This window comes from Nycticebus coucang, chromosome 10, assembly GCF_027406575.1.
Source record: "Nycticebus coucang isolate mNycCou1 chromosome 10, mNycCou1.pri, whole genome shotgun sequence".
NCBI classification, from domain to species: domain Eukaryota; kingdom Metazoa; phylum Chordata; class Mammalia; order Primates; family Lorisidae; genus Nycticebus; species Nycticebus coucang.
In genome coordinates, this window is record NC_069789.1 from 8,143,073 (window position 1) to 8,166,599 (window position 23,527).

The 23,527-nt window shown below is 35.8% G+C and overlaps 1 protein-coding gene across 13 annotated transcripts in view; it reads right to left on the bottom strand.

Annotated features, from left to right (window-relative positions):
* The window catches only part of CDC42BPA (CDC42 binding protein kinase alpha), a 302,007-nt gene that overhangs the window by 213,430 nt on the left and 65,050 nt on the right, over window positions 1-23,527 (bottom strand). For all 13 annotated transcript variants that reach the window (XM_053605565.1, XM_053605564.1, XM_053605558.1 and 10 more), the window contains exon 2: window positions 12,811-12,902. In XM_053605565.1, the coding sequence (XP_053461540.1) occupies window positions 12,811-12,902 (92 nt within the window). The remainder of the gene's footprint in view (window positions 1-12,810; window positions 12,903-23,527) is intronic.

A 23,527-nucleotide genomic window follows, 5' to 3' on the forward strand; every position in this document is an offset into this window, starting at 1 on the left:
TAGCAGCTTTATTTATAATCACCAAAACCTAGAAGTAATTAAGATGTCCCATAGTAGGTGAATGGAACATAAAAGTTTATGACTGTGTGATATGGGCGCTAGAGGGAGAACTCTAGGATCTGATGCCTTTGTTTCTCTTCTCTAACCAATCCTTCCTCAACACTTGACCAATATTATCTTTCTAGAAGAGGTCTAATTATATCACTACAGATAGTCCCCAACTTAGGATGTTTTAATTTTTACAGATGATGTGAAAGTGGTATGATACTCTTTCAAAATGCTGGGCAGGTACAGTAAGGCATGGCTCCTAGCCAGCCACATTATCACAAGGGTAAGTGACCCTTACTTTAGTGTACTGTGTTGCCAGAAGTTTTTGACCAACTGTAGGCTAATACAAGTGTTCCGAGCATGCTGAATGTAGGATAGACTATGATAGGTATATAAATGGATTTTTGACTTAAGATATTTTCAACTTCAAATGGATTCATCAGGACACAACGCCATCGTAAGTCAAGGAACATCTGTGCTCTGCTTACTTGTCATCTTTTCTTTTAAAAATTTCCTTTTAAATTTTTGTTTTTATTTATTTTATGAGTTTTTTGTAGGTCTCATAGGACCCTCTTTTCAATCCTCATCTTTCACCACCAAGGAAAAACTCTATATTCTAAACACAAGATCATTCACTGTTCCCTGAATAAAAACAAATGCACTTAAAAGAAAATAAAAACTCTTTTGATTAACAAAAATTTACAAAATTAATGTATATAGAAAAACAGCCACAGATAACATTATTTCAGGTGGGAAAACCTATCTCGAAGCATATAACCCAACTCTCTATGTCTTTTCAACCAGTAAGTCCTCGTCCAGAAATTTATTCTTAGGAAATCATTTGAAATGCAGTGAAAACATTAGGTACAAAAATGCTTTAGAGAACATTTATAATGTGGAGGAAACAGAGCCTAAATATTTCATTCGTTCTGCAAATACGTATTAAACATTTACTATATACTAGACAGTATTATAGATACTAGAGAATTGCAGTAAGCTGACAGAAAAAAAAATCCTTACATCATGAAGTCTATGTTCTACCTTAACAATAAGGATATGGTTAAGTAAAGTAAAGAACAGTTACACAATAGACTTTTATGATGCCATCAGAAATAATACATGGGGAAAGAGACAAAATATTAGGTAAGGAAAACTTACCAGATATTAATGTTCATAAAACTACCCTTATTTTATTATCTGTACATAGAAATAAAATTGGGGGAAAAGGTCCCAAATCATAGAAGTAGGTATCAATGCCATGACGTAACTTACGTGTCCTTATCTTAGCCTAATAAAACACCATGGTGCCAAGGAAAAAAATTTTGTTACTACTGTGGCAATCAATGTGTTAATTTAAAACTTTTGCTCTGTGAAAGACACAGTCAAAAAATTAACAGTCAAAGAAAATATTTGCAAAAGATATATCTGATAAAGGACTACCATACAAAATATACAAAGAACTTTTAAAACTCAACAATAAGAAAACACAATACAATTAAAAAATGGGTAAAAAATCTGAACAGACACCTCATCAAATAAGCATAAGAAAAGATGCTCCACATCATACGTCATTAGGAAATAGTAAATAAAAACAACAGTAAGATATTTCTACACACCTATTAGAATGGCCAAAACACTGACCAAACTGAATGCTGGTAAGAATGTGAAAAGCAACAGGGACTCTCTCTCATTGACGAAGGGGAATGCAAAATGGTACAGCCACTTTGGAAGATAGTTTGGCAATTTCCTACAAAATTTAAACATACCATTACCATATGATCCAGAAATCATGTTTTTTAATATTTACCCAATTTAGTTGAAAATTTATGTCCTTACAAAAATCTGCATATGGATGTTTATAGCAACTTTTTTTATAATCACCAAAACTTAAGAAGTAATTAAGACATCCTATAGTAGATGAATGGATAAATAACCTATGGTACCTCCAGACAATGGAATATTATTCAGCACTTTTCTAAAAAAGAAAAGTGCTGAATAATATTATTATTATAAAATAAAATAATATAATTATTATTCACTCTTTTCTAAAAAGAAAAGAGCTATCAAGCCACAAAAAGATGAGCAAGAACCTTACATGAATATTACTAAATTACAGAAGCCAGTCTGAAAAGGCTACACACTGTATGATTCCAACTATAGTAGAACCTCCACAATTGACCACTCCTATTCATTGACCCATCTCCCTGAGTTGACCAAATTTTTATAGACTGGGCATGCACCACATGTACCTATCAGTAGCATACTATTTGAATATAAAATTTTTCAAAATGTCCTTTACCATAGCATCAAAAGCTTAACTACTTAGGAATAAATTTAAGAAAATACAAAGATGGCCTCTGCACTAAAATCTTCAAGAAAAATTAAATTAGCCCTTAAAAAACAAAGAGAAATGCCTGGTTCATTCACTAACTGACTTCAACACTGTCAAAATGTCAGTCCTCCCAACATTTATCTATATGCTCAATACAAATTCAATTATAAACCAGTAGGCTTTGATGAAAATTGAAACACTGATTCTAAATGCAAAAGTCCAAGAATACCTAAAACAATCTTGAAAAAGAACAAAATGGGACAACATACACTCAAGAGTTCCCTACACACTCTCAACTTTATAGTATAAAGCTTTAAGAATCAAGACAGGGTAGTACTGGCATGGGAACAGTCAAAGCGATAAAACAGAACAGAGAGAGAAGCAATAGATTCACACTTACATGGTCAATTAGCTTTATTTTACTTTTGACCAAAGTTTCAATAGAGAAAAAAATAGCCTTTCAACAAATGGTGCTGAAAAAATTAGATTATCCACATGGGAAAAAAATGAACCTATCTTGCATCATACATGAATTAGAGATGAATAACCAAGATAAACATAACAGCCAAAAGGATAAAGGTTTAGAAAAAAATCTAGGTAAATATACTTGTGACCTGAGTATAAACAAGGATTTCTTTTTTTTTTTTTGTAGAGACAGAGTCTCACTTTATGGCCCTCGGTAGAGTGCCGTGGCCTCACACAGCTCACAGCTACCTCCAACTCCTGGGCTTAAGCGATTCTCTTGCCTCAGCCTCCCGGGCAGCTGGTAAACAAGGATTTCTTAGAAAGAGTACAGAAAATACTAATTGTAAAAGAAAAGTTGATAAAATGATACCATCAGAATTTAAACCTTCTGCCCATCATAGAAATTTTCAAGAACATGAACCACCATGCCACAGTGAGAATATAGATAAAACATATACAGTAGAAACTCCATAGTTGACCACCTCCCTACACTGACCACCTTCTTGAGTGGACCTAATTTTCATACACCAGAAAATGTCTATGTCCTAATGTTGGTTGACCCCTTCACATGTTGGCACCAGTTTGTTTCAGTTCCTTGGGTGATCATCTTACCAGGATCTACTGTATCTGATACAGAACTTTCATAAATATAAAATATGAAGAACTTCTACAATTCAAAAATATGAACATCTCAATTTTTTAACTAAGCAAAAAATTAACATGTACAGTACTTCATAGGGAAGATGTAAGAATGGTGAATCAACACACAGAAACTCATCATTAGGTTGATACATAACACAAATCCAAACAACAATGAAGATTAAGACCACAAGGTACTAATACGCACTAGAATGGCTAAAACTAAGACAACTAACAAAAAATTCTGGTAAGAGGGAACAAGCAGGACTGTAAAAGGGTACAATCCCACTGAAAGAAGTATGCCAATGTTCTTTTAAATGTAAACATGTACCTGCCATTTAGCATAGGCGTTCACTTCTAGGCATTTATCCAAGCAAAATAAAAACATTATTTCCGGGCAGAGCCTGTGGCTCAAGGAGTAGGGCGCCGGTCCCATATGCCAGAGGTGGCGGGTTCAAACCTAGCCCTGGCCAAAACCCACAAAAAAAAAAAAAAAAACATTATTTCCATAAAAACTTATACAAGAATATTCATAGCAGCTTTATTCCCAATAGCCAAAAAACTGCGAACAACCTAAATGTTCATTCAACAGAATGGACAAATAAACTGGTAGGTTGACAAAATGGTATACCACTCAGCAATAAAAAGGAAGTATTAATACATACAAACACAAGGCTGAATCTCACGGACATTAACCTGAGTGAAAACTGAACACAAAAGAGCACATACTGTGTAATTCCATTTCTATGAAATTTTCAAGCAGACAAAATTAATCTACAGTTAAAACTCAGAATAGTGGTTGCTATTTGATGGAAGTTGTAGGAAACCTCCAGGGAAGGGAATTTCCTAGGGTAATAGATTACCCTTATCAAGTATAGAATATTTCTATTTGTCAAAACACGTGGGAATTGTGCATATACAATTTGTGTAGTTTAACATATGCAAAATTTACTGCACAAGACACAAACACAAAATACTTGCATTCCTAATTCAAATGGCTTCACTAATAAATACTTCCAGGTATGTTTAAAAAGAAATAATACCAGTCTTACGCAAATGCTTTCAGACAACTGAGAAAGATGGAACACCTCCCAAATTGTTTTATGAGCTAAGCATATTATTCCAAAATGTAAGGAAATTATAAGATACACAAATTAAAAGTCCCACTCTCTCATGAATATGAACAAAAAGATTCTACACAAATCAGCAAATCAAACCCAACTAAACATAAAAAAGGTACATCAGGAACAATCGTATTTATATAGCAATGCAATATTGGTATATTTGAAAATTATTATAATTTCCATATTAACCAAATATAGTAGGTAAATCATATCAAAAGAGATATAAATAAAGCTTTTGATAAAAGTTAACTCCTCTTCACAACAAAACCTCTCAACAGACTAGGACTAGAAGTAAAATAATTTTAAAAAGTGGTAGCAAACTTCATACTCAACAGTAAAATGCCAAAAGCATTTGTGAATGCTGTATTTGCAAAGACAAGAACGTCCATTTTCATCACTTGAATGCAACATTAGAGATCTCTATTATAATAATATAGGGAAACAAAAAGGCATAAAAATTGAGAAGGCAGGCTCAGCACCTGTAGCTCAGTGGCTAGGGCGCCAGCCACCTACACAGGAGCTGGCGGGTTGAACCCAGCCCAGGCGTGCCAAACAATGACAACTGCAACAGAAAATCAGCCAGGTGTTGTGGCAGGCACTGGAGTCCTAGCTACGTGGGAGGCTGAGGCAAGAGAATCGCTTAAGCCCAATAGTTTGAAGTTGCTGTGAGTTGTGATGCCACAGCACTCTACCCAGGGCGACATAGTGAGACACTGTCTCCAAAAAAAAAAAAAAAACAAGAGAGAAGAAAAATGCTATCATTATTTAAAGATAATTGAGTACATAGAAAATTCAAAAAAAGGTATACATTAGAATAACTTAATCAAGGTCCTTAAATAAAAGATTCATATACATAAAAACCAACTATATTTCTATCCTAGCAAGAAAATTAGAAAATATAATTCTAAAATTATCATTTATCAGCTTCTCAAAACACATCAAAGACTCATAAATAAATTAACGACACAAGAACAAGACTTCTACACTGAAAACTATCAAAAAATTAATGAATAACATATTTAGGGACTCCCGATTTGTTCCAGGGAGTGTGTAGGCTCATGCCTGTATTCCTAGCACTCTGGGAAGCTGAGGCAGTTAGATTGCCTGAGCTCAGGAGTTGGAGACTAGCCTGAGCAAGTGTTGAGACCCCATCTCTACTAAAAATAGAAAATCTAGCTGGGCATGTTGACCAGCGCCTACAGTCCCAGCTACTTGGAAGGCTGAGGCAAGAGAATAGCTTGATCCCAGGAGTTTGAGGTTGCTGTGAGCTATGATGGCATGGCACTCTACCAGGGTGACAAAGTAATATTTTGTCTCAAAAAAAATTAATAATTGTAACAATAAAAGTTCTTTTGTAATGAAATCTGGGAAATGTAGTCTTTAAAATAAATGATACTGAGAAACTACAAGAACAAAATAAACTTTGACCTATACCTCAGAAAACACAAAATAGTCAATACCAGATAGATCAGACATCCAAATGTAAAAGATTTACTTTGAAAGAGTCTAGAAAGAATTTTTTAAGATTATATATAGAAAAATATGTTCATGACCTTGAGATTAGAGAAAACTTCTTAATAATAAAACAAAAACTGAAGATGCTGGTACAAATGTGGAGAGAAGGGAACACTTTTACACTGTTGGTAGGACTGCAAACTAATACAGCCTCTTTGGAAAGAAGTATGGAGACTCCTCAAAGAACTCAAAATAGACCTTCCATTTGATCCCACAATCCCCCCAGTAGGCATCTACCCAGAAGAAAAAATGTCATTTTATCATAAGGACATTTGTACTAGGCTGTTGATTACAGCTCAATTAACCATCACCAACATGTGGAAACAACCTAAATGCCCACCAACCCCAGGAATGGATTAACAAATTGTGGTATATGTATACCATGAAATACTATTCAGCCATAAAAAAAGATAGAGACTTTATATATTTTGTATTAGCCTGGATAGAGCTGAAACACATTCTTCTTAATAAAGTATCACAAGAAAGGAAAAGCAAGTATCCAATGTACTTAATATTAATATGAAGCCAATAGATGATCGAATATATACCTACACAGGAGTAAAACTCAATTCAAATTGGGGGTAGGAGAAGCAGAGGAGGAGGAGGGGGTAATTGGTGTAATCCCACTTAATGGGCACAACGTAGGGTATAAGGCACACCTTTGGGTGTGGGGTACAACTAAAAGATGGACTCTAACAAATTCAAATACTGTGACCTGGCTGTTTGTACCCTCACATTAATCTGAAATAAAAAATAAAATAAAAATAAAACAAAAATCATTAATCAAAAAAAGGTTTAATTTATTCAGCTTCCATTAACATAAAAACTTCTCTTCCATCAAGATCTATAAAGAGAAGTAAAAGCCAAACCACAAAAGACTTTTTTTTTTTTTTTCCTTTGAGACAGAGCCTCAAGCTGTCGCCTTGGATAGAGTGCCATGGCGTCACAGCTCATAGCAAACTTCAACTCCTGGGCTCAAGTGATTCTCTTGCCTCTGCCTCCCAAGTAACTGGGACTACAGGCGTTCGCCACAATGCCCAGCTATTTTTTGGTTGCAGCCGTTATTGTTGTTTGGCGGGCCCGGGCTGGATTCGAACCCACTAGCTCAGGTGTATGTGGCTAGTGCCTTAGCTGTTTGAACCACAGGCGCTGAGCCACAAAAGTTTTAAGATATACATGTGCTTGTGTATATCTCTAACAAAAGACGTTTATCCAGAATATATCATTAAGTTAGACATCCCATCCACCGACCTCCTACTCCCCCAACTCTAAAATGTGCATTTCAAGAAGAAAAAAGATATCCAAATGATGAAGTGATAAGATTTAAATAACATTAATTTGACCTTATTTATACAACACTGCACTGCAAATGTCAAAGGTCAGAAATCACACAGTGTATGTTCCCTGACTACTAGGAAATTATATAACTCAATAGAAAAAATATAAACTAGAAAATCCTCTAAAATGCTTATAAATTGAGAAACTTCTAAATTCATACATCAAAAAAAAACAATGGAAATTTGAAAAGTGAAATTTGCATTATATAAAAGCAAAATAATAATGAAAATACAATATATCAAAACTTGTCCACTGTAGCTAAAGCTACTTAGAGGAAATGTATAGCTTTACATGCAGATTTAAAAAGAAGGACTCTGATGATGAGAAACTGTCCTTGCTGACAGCAGTGAGGGTGAATGGCATCCCTGCCTGGATACATCACCCACGTGTGAAACCAGGCACCAATGGGGAGTGGACAGTCCAATGACATCCAGGCTATCCTCATCGTCTTACCCTGACAAGACAGACTACAGCCCTGCCCCAGTCACACAGTAGGAGCTGACTGGTCTACACATGGCAGAAACTTGAGGATGAGGAGCTGTGGTGTGGGACTGATCACTGATTCTTTGCTTTGGACTTTTTCACCTTCTTTAATCTTAGGTTTAAGACATGACTAAGGTTGTAAAAATGTATCCAAAAGGTAACCCAAACTAGACAAACTGTCAAAAGTGTGTTACTGGTTTACTCTTATTATAAATATACAGGAAAGCCTGAAGGTACTTGCATATGTAATAACTCCCAATATCAGATATGTGTGCGCCCCAGTGGGCCAGCTGTTTGCTACAATCCTTTGAACCCCCAGAGCAAACTGCATTTGCTATGTGGTATACTGAGATCCCTAGAAAGACAATAACCTGAGTTGTAACAGAAGGAATACCTAAACAAAGAAAATCATTAATAACAATTTTATTATATACAGACATTTCATATTTTCAGTAATAACTAGAAGTTTTCCATGTAGAAACACTATTTCTGAAGAATTATTTCTATGTATTTCATATTGTGTTGTCATGTTAACTTTAATTCTCTAATTGTTAATGGTATACAATAGATATTTGTATATTGAACTTAAAAAAATAATAAAATAATGGTAAACATTAAAAAATAGATAAATGTCAAAAATACAATGTTGAGTAGAAAAAGCAAGTTGTAAAAGGATGGATATGCAGAGTATGTCAGACACTTAGGAATAAAAACATTATCTGTTGTTTGAAGATAACTACATGTATTATAAAAATATAAAAATATTCATGGAGATGATATGATTCATGGATATGACAGTGGTTAATGTCTGAGGAGGAAGGGAGGGAATGAGATGGGGAGGAATACATAAGGAACTTTATTTTTACTGCTTTATTTAAGACAATATGGGGCGGCGCTTGTGGCTCAGTGAGTAGGGCGCGGGTCCCATATGCCGGAGGTGTTGGGTTCAAACCCAGCCCCGGCCAAAAACCACAAAAAAAAAAACAAGATATGAAGCAAACAATGGCAAAATATAGCAGGTCCATGTATATTTATTATAGTACTCTCCAACTTTTTCTGTATGTTTGAGATATTTCAAAATAAAAATATTATATAAAAAAAAAAAAGAAAGAAAGCTGAGCACAGTGGTTTAGGCCTATAGGCTTAGCTACTCGGGAGCTGCTGAGGCAGAAGAAATGAGTCTAAGAAATGAGTCCAGGAGTCTAAGTCCAGTTTGGGGAACAGAGTAAGACTTCAATTCTAAAAGGGAAAAAAAACAACCACTCCTAGATTATAGAGGATAACATAGGAGAAAACTTAAAATGGCCTTGAGTATAGTGATGACTATCTAGATACAACACTGAAAGCACTTTCATGACAGAAAGAACTGACAAATGAGGCTTTATTAACATTAAAAACTTAAGCTCTGAAAGACAATGTTAATAGAATGAAAAGAAAAGCCACGGGCAGCACCTGTGGCTCAGTGAGTAGGGCGCCGGCCCCATATACCGAGGGTGGCGGGTTCAAACCCAGCCCCGGCCAAAACTGCAACAACAACAAAAAAAATAGCCGGGCGTTGTGGCGGGCGCCTGTAGTCCCAGCTGCTCGGGAGGCTGAGGCAGGAGAATCACGTAAGCCCAAGAGCTCAAGGTTGCTATGAGCCGTGTGACGCCACGGCACTCTACCGAGGGCTGTACAGTGAGACTCTGTCTCTACAAAAAAAAGAAAAAAAGAAAGAAAAGAAAAGCCACAGATTAGGGAAAAGTATTTGCAAAAACACACATCTGGTAAAGGACTGTTATCCAAAGGAAATGAACAACCCAATCTGAAAATGGGAAAAGACTTGAACACACAACTCATAAACGAAGGTATACACGTGGTAAGTAAGCACATAGATGCAAAACAACATGCATCATTGGGGATTTGCAAATTATTATAATAATGAAATACCACCACGTATTTATTAGAATGGCCCAAAAATACTTATGTCTACACAAAAACCCTCACATGATTGTTGATGGCAGCTTTCATTCATAATTACCAAAATTTGGAAGGAACCAACACATACTAAATTAGGTGAATTAAAAATAACCTCCAGTAGGGCGGCGCCTGTGGCTCAGTTAGTAAGGCGCCGGCCCCATATGCCGAGGGTGGCGGGTTCAAACCCAGCCCCGGCCAAACTGCAACCAAAAAATAGCTGGGCGTTGTGGCGGGCGCCTGTAGTCCCAGCTACTCGGGAGGCTGAGGCAGGAGAATCGCCTAAGCCTAGGAGTTGGAGGTTGCTGTGAGCTGTGTGAGGCCACGGCACTCTACCCGAGGGCCATAAAGTGAGACTCTGTCTCTACAAAAAAAAAAAAAAAAAAACCTCCAGTACATCCAACAATATATTATTGAGCATTAAATAAAAATTATCTATCAAGCCATAAAAAGACATGGATGAATGTTAAATCCATGTTACTATAATAAATGAAAGACTCCAGTATGAAATCACTACATATTGTATGATTCCAACTTTTGTGACATTCCAGAAAAGGCAAAGCTATAGAAACAATAAAAATATCAATGGTTGGGCGGTGCCTGTGGCTCAACGGGTAGGGCGCCGGTCCCATATGCCGGAGGTGGCGGGTTCAAGCCCAGCCCCGGCCAAAAAAAAAAAAATATATATCAATGGTTGCCAAGTATTAGGGAAAGAGGGTGATGAAAGGCAGAGCACACAGGACTTTTAGGACACTGAAACTATTCTCTATGATATCACATGAGATTACATGTTTGTTCAAACCTACAAAAAGCCCCATCAGAGTAAACTCTATGTGAAATACAGACATTGGGTGGTGAGGTGTCAACGTAGGTTCACTGATTGTAACAAATACAACAAACAGGAGTATTTCACTATGGTACAGGATTTCAACAGTGAGGAAGGCTATGCATGTGTGGGGACATGGGGCATTTGGGAACTCTGTAATTTTGCTGTAAACCTAAAACTTCTCTGAAAAATAAAGGTTATTAATTTAAAAAATAAAAAATAAAAAGGACTCAAAATCAATATTCTAAAATCTATTGCAATAAATCTGAAAAATAGCAAGTTAAAACCAAAGAGAATAGAAGAAAATATTAAAAGAGCATGAATTTTAGAAACAGGATACAAATCTATAATAGCAAAATTCAAAAGGCCAAAAATGAATTCACTGAAAAACCCTACCAAGACAAATCAAAAAACAAGAGGTACAAATGATCAATACAGTAATAAGTCTGCAAAATTTGGTTATATGGATAAAACTCATAAAAGTGACACATAAATAGAAAATCCAAGTAGTCCCATTTCCATTAAAGAAATTAAAATGGAGGGAGAAGGGAAGGAAGGGGAAAGGTTTGTTAAGAGGGACCACACCTATGGAGCATATTTCAAGGGTACAAGTCATATCTATCAAGTATAGAACATAAATGTCTTAACACAATAATTAAGTAAATGAGGCAAAAGCTGTATTAATTAGTTTGATGAAAGCACTCCAAAATGTATAAAAAAAAAAAAAATCAACACACTGTACCCTACCCAAGCATAAATGTATTCACGATCTATGTGTATATGACTTAATAAAAGCGAAAAAAAAATTTTCTAAATCCATTAAAGAAATTAAATACCTTATTTAAAACTTTCTCACTAGCAACCTCTAGACCCAGATGCCTTTACCAGTAAAATCTTGTAAGTATATAAGGAAAAAATAATAATTTTCACAAACTCTTCTAGAGAACAGTAAAACAGGGAAGATTTCCCTTTTTATATGAGACTAGTGTAACCAAACTATCACAATACAATCAGAACATTAGAAGTAAGAAATTACAGACCAGTTTCTCTTAAGAGCACAGATGCAAGATCCAAACACACACACACACACAGCACAAAAAATCCACTGATACATAAAAAGGTTAATGCATCACAACCAAGTTGGGCTTATTGTAGGAATGCAAAGATAGTTTAACATTTGAAAATAAATCAGTATAACTCAACACATTAACAAAGTAAAGAAGAAATACTATGAGTGTCCCAAAAGATCCAAATAAAGCATTTTATTAAAATTCAACAAGATTCTTGATTTTAAAAAGTATAATTAACAAGGTTGCTAGGTGTGAGGTCAATAAACAAAATTCAATTATTTTTCAAACTACCCAGGAAATCAATTAGAAAATGAAACTTAAACAATTCTAATTAAAATAACATCAAGAATATCACATACCTAGGAATAAATCTGCTATAGAGGTCCTCCACACTGTTTTGAAAACTACAAAACATTGTCTAGAGAAATTTATGAAGACTTAAATAAATAGAAGGATGTAACATGTCTATGGTTAGCTGACTCAGTGTTAAGACATCAATGATCTGCAAATTCCAGTATCAGTGCAATACTAATCCAAATTCCAGCAAGTTTGTTTGGTGTGTGTGTTTATAAGTAGAAATCAGAAAAGCTATTTTAAAATAATAGGAAAATACAAGGGGAAAAGGAAAGATGTGGCGAGGGAAGAAAAGGAGAGATGGGACACATGAGGAAAAGGGAAATGGAGGAGGAAATCAGAGCACATACACTACCACATTTCAAGACTCTGGTTTATAAACCAGAATTATCAAAGACAATGTGGAATGGCAAAGGGAGAGAAACAGACCAACAAAACAAGAGGCTAGAAACATACTCATACTTACAATGACATATGAAAATGTGGAACATTTTGGAAAAAAATTCCATGTAGAAATATTTCAAAGTTTTAATATATTTTCTGATCAACCATATCAATTACAACAGCAAGTAAATAATACTTCAGTTAAAATCTCTCGCCACTGTATAAAACAACTTCCAAAATTATTAGCAAATCTTTTATAAAATCTTAATCTCTTACCTCCCCAAAAGCTCCTCGACCAATCACCTTTAATATTTCAAAGTCTTCTCTATGTAATCTCATTTGTTTCACTTTGGAAGTAAATGGTTTAGCTGAAACAAAAGAGCACATCAATTATTTTCTTAATGAAATATGATACAAATTAGATATAAATAATAGCATTTCTTATATAAAAATTCAAATCATTAAGAATTAAGGCAAAGTATTTAAAAATTTCATTAAATAGATTAATTTCCCTAAGAAAATATACTTCTTTTTATTTCTTTTTTCTTTTTTGAGACAGAGTCTCACTATGTTGCCCTCGGTAGAGTGCGATGGCATCACAGCTCACAGCAACCTCAAATTCTTGAGCCCAACTGATTCTCTTGCTTCAGCCTCCCCAGTAGCTGGGACCACAGGCACCTGCCACCAATGCCCAGCTATTTTTTGGTTGCAATTGTCATTGCTGTTTAGTAGGCCTGGGGCAGGCTCAAACCTGACAGCTTTGGTGCATGTGACTGGTGCCCTACTCATGAGCTATGGGTGCCAAGCCAAGAAACATTTTTAAAACTCCAAATAATAAATAAAATAGTGCAAAGCAGGAGAGATATAAAAATGAAAGCAGTGTATGCTTAATGCTAATAAACATTCTACACGTGCTATCAATGCCATATATATACATACACATACTTTAACACAAAGGTCCAAGAAGTAAAAGTAGATTTCATGGCACCAGAGATCTCTTCAGCAAGTCCTATCATTCGTTTACTGTTTTAACATGCCTTTAACAAGAATCTGCACTCTAGAGAACAAGGTAGTGACGAGTAGAGTTTTTAAAAGGTACAACATGGTACTTTTCCTCAAGTTCTCGGTCTTCAGGAGAGACAGACCAGTATGCCTGCACACAGACATGCACAATATAACCATGTGATAAACTTTCTAAAACAGGTAAATATAAGATGCTTCAGGATCAACAAAACTGGAACGCAAAGTTTGTGAATAGAATACTTCACAAGCAAATGAATCAAACCTTGAGGATTACATACAATTTTTGTTTCTTTGCCTAAGTTTGACAGTGTAGACATTCCAGGCAGAGGGAACAATGTAAGCAAATAAAGAGAGGTAAGAAAGTGACTTTGGGATGATGATGATAAATAATCCATTGCTATAGAATTTTAAGAAGAAATGTAAAGAAATCAAGAGCTGGAAAATGGGAATGGCCTTGAATATCATGTAAGGAGTTTGGATGTAATCCTAGTAATAAATAGAGGATAAAGTAACACCTTCAAGTGACTAAATCAATTACATATTCTGCTGCCTCTAGGAGAAGTTTAAACCCATCTCCTCTTTTCTCCTCATGTCCTTTACTCTCACATAAAAAACAAAAAGTTGATAGAGGTGGCACCCGTAGGTCAGTGGGTAGGGCGCCGGCCACATACACCAAGGCTGGTGGGTTCAAACCCAACGCGGGCCAGCTAAACAACAATGACAACTACACCAAAATATAGCTCAGCATTGTGGTAGGCACCTGTAGTCCCAGCTACTTGGGAAATTTTATTTACAAGTGGACTATTCACAAAGGTGTAGGTGAGATATGAAAGAACCACAAGGAATAGTGCAGTAATCTGGGAATAGTGTCCTTCCCTTCCCAAACTTTTCTATACATGCATATTAGAAATACAAATGCTCTCAAATTACAACGGGGCTACATCCCAACAAACCCATCATAAACTGAAAACATCACAAGTCAAAAACCCACTTAACGTTGACAACAGACAGTCCCAATTTATTAAGACAGTTTAACTTAACAATATTTCGCCTTTACAATGGTTCAAAAGTGATTCACTATCAGTAACCCCATCCTAAGTCCTAAAAAGCTCTTAGACTTAAAACTGGGTCATGATAAAGTCATTGTAAAATCAAAAAAGTATTAAGTTGAACTGTTAAGTAGACAGTCTATATTTGGTAAAGGGTCGGTATAGAATACATATTTTAAAACAAAACAATATGCAGAACTCAGATAAGACTAGCTGCGAGATAGCTCTAGAAAATATAACACAGCAGCCTACAGCATAGCATTTAGCAAGTCTTGAAGTTTACCTTCTAATTCATTTTACTCTCCCTACCACATGCTGCTACCAAATAACCTGACACTCAAAGTATACGGGCTATGTCTGTGTTTCATTACTGACCCTAAAGACAAAACATTTCAGCACAACAACTACAGTTACTTATAATCCAATTTGGCTCTTAATAATTCTATATATACCTTCCTTTGGGTAAAAGGTAAGAAATCTAGGTATTTCAGTCCTCTGAAACTCTACTGCAAAATAAGAAAGAAAATATGTTTTAAAACCACAGTGACTGAACTATTCAGAAAAGCATACAACTGACAAGTGATCTTTTAGCCAAGGCACAAAGAAATGACAAATCTGTCAAAAAGTAAAATATTATCTTTCCAGACAATATATAGCCTAGAAGCACAAATAAATGAGAAAAGTAAAATCATGAATTAGGATTGAAGACTTTGTTATACAAGTTTTATGGAAGCCTATAGCATTAACATAATTAAAATAATAACTCTGTCCAGTCTTTACTAATGAAATCTTCTAGAATAAAAATTCCATTTCTTTGACACTACAAAACTACTCTATTGTCAGACATTCAATTATTGGTTTACATCACAAATTTCTTTAGAAGGCTCACAGTTTACTAATCATTTATTCAATTCACTTAATAAGTATCTTTGACTATCTGGTACATGGCAAGCATTGTACAAGATGCTAGAGGTACAAAGATGAATAAAACAGATCTTGCTTGTCTTCAAGTAATCTAGAAATACTGTGTTATTCCTGCATATGGAACTTTCAGTGTGGTTGAATACAAAATCGCTACTAAAAAGAAAATGTTCACATTACAAGAATCAGTGAAATGCAAAGTAGCTTAAAAAGAATGTTTTATAATTTATAAAACAAATGGCCAAAAATAAAAAATCTAGGAGGCGGAGCAAGATGGCAGCTGAGTAACAGCTTCCTTGCATCTGGGCACCGTGAGTCTGGGGAGATAGGATTCCAGGCATCTCTGGCTGGTGGGAACTGCCTATCATCACTCCTATGAGGATACAGGGAGTCAGCGAGACACTTCTGGACCCCAAGAGGAGGACTCAAACAGTGGAAAACCAGCAAGTGGTCGCGTGTGTTCAATCCGTCTAAACCCGCCCAGAACTTTCACAGGCACAAGAACTTAAAGAGCAAGAGGAAGTGAAAGGAAAATTAGGGCAAGGAAACAGATAAAAGAAATCACTCATGAGGAAGAATCAGCAGAAAACTCCAGGCAACATGAAGAACCAGTCCAGAACAACCCCGCCAAGGGACCATGAGGTAGCTACTGCAGAGGATTCCACCTATACAGAAATGTTAGGAATGACAGAAAGGGAATTTAGAATACACATGTTGAAAACAATGAAAGAAATGATGGAAACAATGAAGGAAACTGCTAATAAAGTGGAAAATAACCAAAAGGAAATCCAAAAACAGAATCAAATCAGAGATGAACGATATGAAGAATATAAAAAGGATATAGCAGAGCTGAAGGAAATGAAACGGTCAATCAGGGAACTTAAAGATGCAATGGAAAGTATCAGCAACAGGTTAGACCATGCAGAAGAAAGAATTTCAGAGGTAGAAGACAAAGTTTTTGAGATAACTCAGATAGTAAAAGAGGCAGAAAAGAAGAGAGAGAAAGCAGAACGTTCCCTGTCAGAATTATGGGACCTTATGAAGCGTTCCAACATACGAGTTATAGGAATTCCAGAAGGGGAAGAAGAATGCCCCAGAGGAATGGAAGCCATACTAGAGAATATTATAAAAGAAAATTTCCCAAACATCACCAAAGATTCTGACACACTGCTTTCAGAGGGATATCAGATCACAGGTCGCCTTAACTCTAACCGAGCTTCTCCAAGACACATTGTGATGAACCTGTCCAAAGTCAAGACAAAAGAAAAGATTCTGCAAGCTGCCAGGAGTAAGCGCCAGTTCACCTACAGGGGCAAATCCATCAGAGTGACCGCAGACTTCTCTAATGAAACTTTCCAAGCAAGAAGACAATGGTCATCTACCTTTAATCTACTTAAACAGAACAATTTCCAGCCCAGAATTCTGTACCCTGCTAAGCTAAGCTTCAAAATTGACGGAGAAATCAAATCATTTACGGATATACAAACATTGAGGAAATTCGCCACAACAAGACCAGCTCTACAGGAAATACTTCAACCTGTTCTGCACACTGACCACCACAATGGATCAGCAGCAAAGTAAGAACTCAGAAATTAAAGGACAGAACCAAACCTCCACACTGATGCAAAAGATAAAACTAAGCAATGGACTCTCACAAAATAAGACGAATAGAATACTACCACACTTATCAATTATCTCAATAAATGTTAATGGCTTGAATTCCCCACTGAAGAGACATAGATTGGGTGACTGGATTAAAAAACACAAGCCATCCATTTGCTGTCTGCAAGTAACAAACCTGGCTTCAAAAGACAAATTAAAGCTCCGAGTCAAGGGTTGGAAGACAATTTTTCAGGCAAATGGAATTCAGAAGAAAAGAGGAGTTGCAATCTTATTTTCAGATACATGTGGATTTAAAGCAACTAAAGTCAAAAAAGACAAAGATGGTCACTTTATATTGGTCAAGGGAAAAATACAACAAGAAGACATTTCAATTCTAAATATCTATGCACCCAATTTAAATGCTCCCAGATTCTTGAAACAGACCTTACTCAGTCTGAGCAATATGATATCTGATAATACCATCATAACAGGGGACCTTAACACTCCTCTTACAGAGCTGGACAGATCCTCTAAACAGAAATTAAACAAGGATACAAGAGACTTAAATGAGACCCTAGAACAACTGTGCTTGATAGACGCATATAGAACACTCCATCCCAAAGATAAAGAGTATACATTCTTCTCATCACCCCATGGAACATTCTCCAAAATTGATCATATCCTGGGACACAAAACAAATATCAACAGAATCAAAAGAATTGAAATTTTACCTTGTATCTTCTCAGACCATAAGGCAGTAAAGGTGGAACTCAACTCTAACAAAAATGCTCGACCCCACCCAAAGGCATGGAAATTAAACAATCTTCTGTTGAATAACAGATGGGTGCAGGAAGAAATAAAACAGGAAATCATTAACTTCCTTGAGCATAACAACAATGAAGACACAAGCTACCAAAACCTGTGGGATACTGCAAAAGCAGTTTTGAGAGGAAAATTCATCGCTTTAGATGCCTACATTCGAAAAACAGAAAGAGAGCACATCAACAATCTCACAAGAGATCTTATGGAATTGGAAAAAGAAGAACAATCTAAGCCTAAACTCAGTAGAAGAAAAGAAATATCCAAAATCAAATCAGAGATCAATGAAATTGAAAACAAAAGAATCATTCAGAAATTTACTGAATAAAGGAGTTGGTTTTTTGAAAAAATAAATAAAATAGATAAACCATTGGCCAGACTAACGAGGAATAGAAAAGTAAAATCTCTAGTAACCTCAATCAGAAATGATAAAGGGGAAATAACAACTGATCCCACAGACATACAAGAGATCATCTCTGAATACTACCAGAAACTCTATGCCCAGAAATTAGACAATGTGAAAGAAATGGATCAATATTTGGAATCACACCCTCTCCCTAGACTCAGCCAGGAAGAAATAGAGCTCCTGAACAGACCAATTTCAAGCACTGAGATCAAAGAAACAATAAAAAATCTTCCAACCAAAAAATGCCCTGGTCCAGATGGCTTCACTCCAGAATTCTATCAAACCTTCAAGGAAGAGCTTATTCCTGTACTGCAGAAATTATTCCAAAAAATTGAGGAAGAAGGAATCTTCCCCAACACATTCTATGAAGCAAACATCACCCTGATACCAAAACCAGGAAACGATCCAAACAAAAAGGAGAATTTCAGACCAATCTCACTCATGAACATAGACGCAAAAATTCTCAACAAAATCCTAGCCAATAGATTGCAGCTTATCATCAAAAAAGTCATTCATCATGATCAAGTAGGCTTCATCCCAGGGATGCAAGGCTGGTTTAACATACGCAAGTCTATAAACGTTATCCATCATATTAACAGAGGCAAAAATAACGATCACATGACCCTCTCAATAGATGCAGAAAAAGCATTTGATAAAATCCAGCATCCTTTTCTAATTAGAACACTGAAGAGTATAGGCATAGGTGGCACATTTCTAAAACTGATTGAAGCTATCTATGACTAACCCACAGCCAATATCTTACTGAATGGAGTAAAACTCAAAGCTTTTCCTCTTAGAACTGGAACCAGACAAGGTTGTCCTCTGTCACCTTTACTATTCAACATAGTGCTGGAAGTTCTAGCCAATACAATTAGGCAAGACAAGGAAATAAAGGGAATCCAAATGGGAGCAGAGGAGGTCAAACTCTCCCTCTTTGCTGACGACATGATCTTATACTTAGAGAACCCCAAAGACTCAACCACAAGACTCCTAGAAGTCATCAAAAAATACAGTAATGTTTCAGGATATAAAATCAATGTCCACAAGTCAGTAGCCTTGGTGTACACCAATAACAGTCAAGATGAGAAGCTAATTAAGGACACAACTCCCTTCACCATAGTCTCAAAAAAATGAAATACCTAGGAATATACCTAACGAAGGAGGTGAAGGACCTCTATAAAGAAAACTATGAAATCCTCAGAAAGGAAATAGCAGAGGATATTAACAAATGGAAGAACATACCATGCTCATGGATGGGAAGAATCAACATCGTTAAAATGTCTATACTTCCCAAAGCAATCTACCTATTCAATGCCATTCCTATCAAAATACCAACATCGTACTTTCAAGATTTGGAAAAAATGATTCTGCGTTTTGTATGGAACCGGAAAATACCCCGTATAGCTAAGGCACTTCTCTAACAAAAATAAAGCTAGGGGCATCAGCATACCAGATTTTAGTCTGTACTACAAAGCCATAGTGCTCAAGACAGCATGGTACTGGCACAAAAACAGAGACATAGACACTTGGAATCGAATTGAAAACCAAGAAATGAAACTAACATTTTACAACCACCTAATCTTTGATAAACCAAACAAGAACATACCTTGGGGGAAAGACTCCCTATTCAATAAATGGTGTTGGGAGAACTGGATGTCTACATGTAAAAGACTGAAACTGGACCCACACCTTTCCCCACTCACAAAAATTGATTCAAGATGGATAAAGGACTTAAACTTAAGGCATAGAAACAATAAAAATCCTCCAAGAAAGCATAGGAAAAACACTGGAAGATATTGGCCTGGGGAAAGACTTCATGAGGAAGACTGCCATGGCAATTGCAACAACAAAAATAAACAAATGGGACTTCATTAAACTGAAAAGCTTCTGTACAGCTAAGGAGACAATAACCAAAGCAAAGAGACAACCTACACAATGGGAAAGGATATTTGCATATTTTCAATCAGACAAAAGCTTGATAACCAGGATCTATACAGAACTCAAATTAATCCACATGAAAAAAGCCAACAATCCCTTATATCAATGGGCAAGAGACATGAATAGAACTCTCTCTAAAGATGACAGACGAATGGCTAACAAACACATGAAAAAATGTTCATCATCTCTATATATTAGAGAAATGCAAATCAAAACAACCCTGAGGTATCATCTAACCCCAGTGAGAATGGCCCACATCACAAAATCTCAAAACTGCAGATGCTGGCGTGGATGTGGAGAGAAGGGAACACTTTTGCACTGCTGGTGGGACTGCAAACTAGTACAACCTTTCTGGAAGGAAGTATGGAGAAACCTCAAAGCACTCAAGCTAGACCTCCCATTTGATCCTGCAATCCCATTACTGGGCATCTATCCAGAAGGAAAGAAATCCTTTTATCATAAGGACACTTGTACTAGACTGTTTATTGCAGCTCAATTTACAATTGCCAAAATGTGGAAACAGCCTAAATGCCCACCAACCCAGGAATGGATTAACAAGCTGTGGTATATGTATACCATGGAATACTATTCAGCCATTCAAAAAAATGGAGACTTTACATCCTTCGTATTAACCTGGATGGACGTGGAAGACATTATTCTTAGTAAAGCATCACAAGAATGGAGAAGCATGAATCCTATGTACTCAATTTTGATATGAGGACAATTAATGACAATTATGGTTATGGGGGGGGAACAGAAAGAGGGAAGGAGGGAGGGTGGTGGGTCCTTAGTGTGTGTCACACTTTATGGGGGCAAGACATGATTGCAAGAGGGACTTTACCTAACAATTGCAATCAGTGTAACCTGGCTTATTGTACCCTCAATGAATCCCCAACAATAAAAAAAAAAAAAAAAATCTAAAACCACCATTTGTCGACAATAATATGAATAACAAGTATCCTAATACAGTGCTGGAGGGACTGTTAATTGACTGTAATTTCTGGGAATATTTTTCATTGTCTAAATGTGGTATGTGTAAACGGACTGTGTTAGGTGGCTATTTTTGTATACTTTGAAAACCATATTTGGTTGTAGTATTTTTTTTTTTTTGAAGTTTTTGGCAGGGGCTGGGTTTGAACCCGCCACCTCCGGCATATGGGGCCGGCACCCTACTCTGTTGAGCCACAGGCACCGCCAAGTTGTATTTTTTTTAATACAAAGCTGAGACAGCTTTGCTTTGATTTTATTCAGAAATTTTCATAAACAAAGTTTGACTACAATTACCTTTTTTCTATAATATCTTCATCTGATAAACTGACCTCATTAAACGTATTAAGTAGTTTTTTCTCCTTTGCTAATCTCTAAAACAAAAGCATTCTAGGTTTTCTAAAGATCTCAATTTTAAAAGACAACATAGGAAACTATGACTTAAAAGATCTGTTAAAACTTATGAAAACATCTAGCACATGTATCTTTTCAATGGACTTTTGATCATTGGTTTCTTCATGTTACTGTTGTTTTCATGTTTTCAGTATGTCAATTATGTAGACAACTATTTCAATTATATTTTCTATGAATGTATACATTTCATCAAAATTCAAATGAATTGGAATAAAGTAACTCATGATATACTTTTGTTTTTAAAACCCTACCACATAGGTCGGCGCCTGTGGCTCAAGGAGTAGGGCGCCGGTCCCATATGCCGGAGGTGGCGGGTTCAAACCTAGCCCCGGCCAAAAAAAAAAAAAAAAACCTACCACATAGAAGTTCTGTAGGTTGACCACCGAAGGGACTGTAAAAAACTGGTCAACCTAAGGAATCAGGCCTCCTGTACCAATATGTACATGTGGTGCATGTCAGGTCTGTGAAAATGAGGGCAACTTAAAAAGGTAGTCAGGTGTCAACTATGGAGGTCCCAGCATATATGGATAGGTTTGATGCCATTTTAATTGCTAAAATTATTCATCTGGATCTATTTTCATTGTTTTTGCCAAGCAGTATTGCTAGAAGTTTACATATTTTGCAAATATATATTGTTAAGATTTGTTGGTTCTTTCCAAATTTCTGTGTATTGTTTTTTCTATTTAAGTTCTCATTTGAATTTATGTAAAAAATATCAGAAAAAGAAAGTAGAACCCAATATTTTTTATAAAACACAAATTTATATCAAGATTTTTTCAACAGCTTACAAGCAGACTTTTCCCTTTGTTAAAAAATGAATATGAAACTATATGTTAAAGATGTTTCTATAATAATATCTTACATTTATGTAACACTTAATTTTGAAAGTGTTTTCATATATCATTTCATTAATCCTCACAACAGACCTGAGAGGTAGGTACAGCAGGTATTATTATCCTCATTTCAAGATAAGGAAATTGAGGCAAAGAGAGGTTAAGTGACTTGCCCAGGATCACACAGCTGGTAAGAGGCAGAGCTGGGACCCGAAATCAAGTTTTTTGGCTCCTTTCCCAGTACTCTTTCCACTATAACTACTGCCTCCAGTCGTGAACAATGAACTGTGTATCAAAATCAAAAGCTTATTGAAATTCATTTCAGTGATATGTTAACAGTAAAGTTAAATGAGAAATACAAGAAAAGTAGGTCTGATGGTTTTACTTGACAGAATAAAATTGGTGCAAAACCACTTTTGTCTAATTATTTGTAACCTTTGGGTTCAAATATATAATATACAATATTTACTGCATTTTCCTGTTTGTTTCTTTGTAAATACAATGCTTTAAAACACATTATAAAGCACCACAGTGAAAATAGTCTATAGGTAAAAGTACAGAAGAAGTAGGAAAATCCTACCCATACCACAACTAAGTAGAGCCTAATACTAAGCTCCTTCTTCCCCCAAACAATTAAGTTACCCAATTTGATACTAGACAAATGAGACATTAGGGCAAAAGCCATTCAGTGAATAGAGATAAAAGGGGGACATATTAATTAATTTGTAAAAGTTCAACTAACCAGGACATGATTATAAACATATATGCACCCAATAACATAACCTCAAAATACATAAAACCAAAATTTACAAGGAACAAACTCACTGTTAAAGATTTTACTACATCTTTCTCAGTAACTGATGCTCAAATGAACAACAACAACAACAAAAAAAATCAGTGTATTTGAGTTATATATTTTATATATATATACATACGTATATGGAGTGATATGTATTATCACTCCACTTAATACTTGGAGAATATTTTCAAACACAAACTGA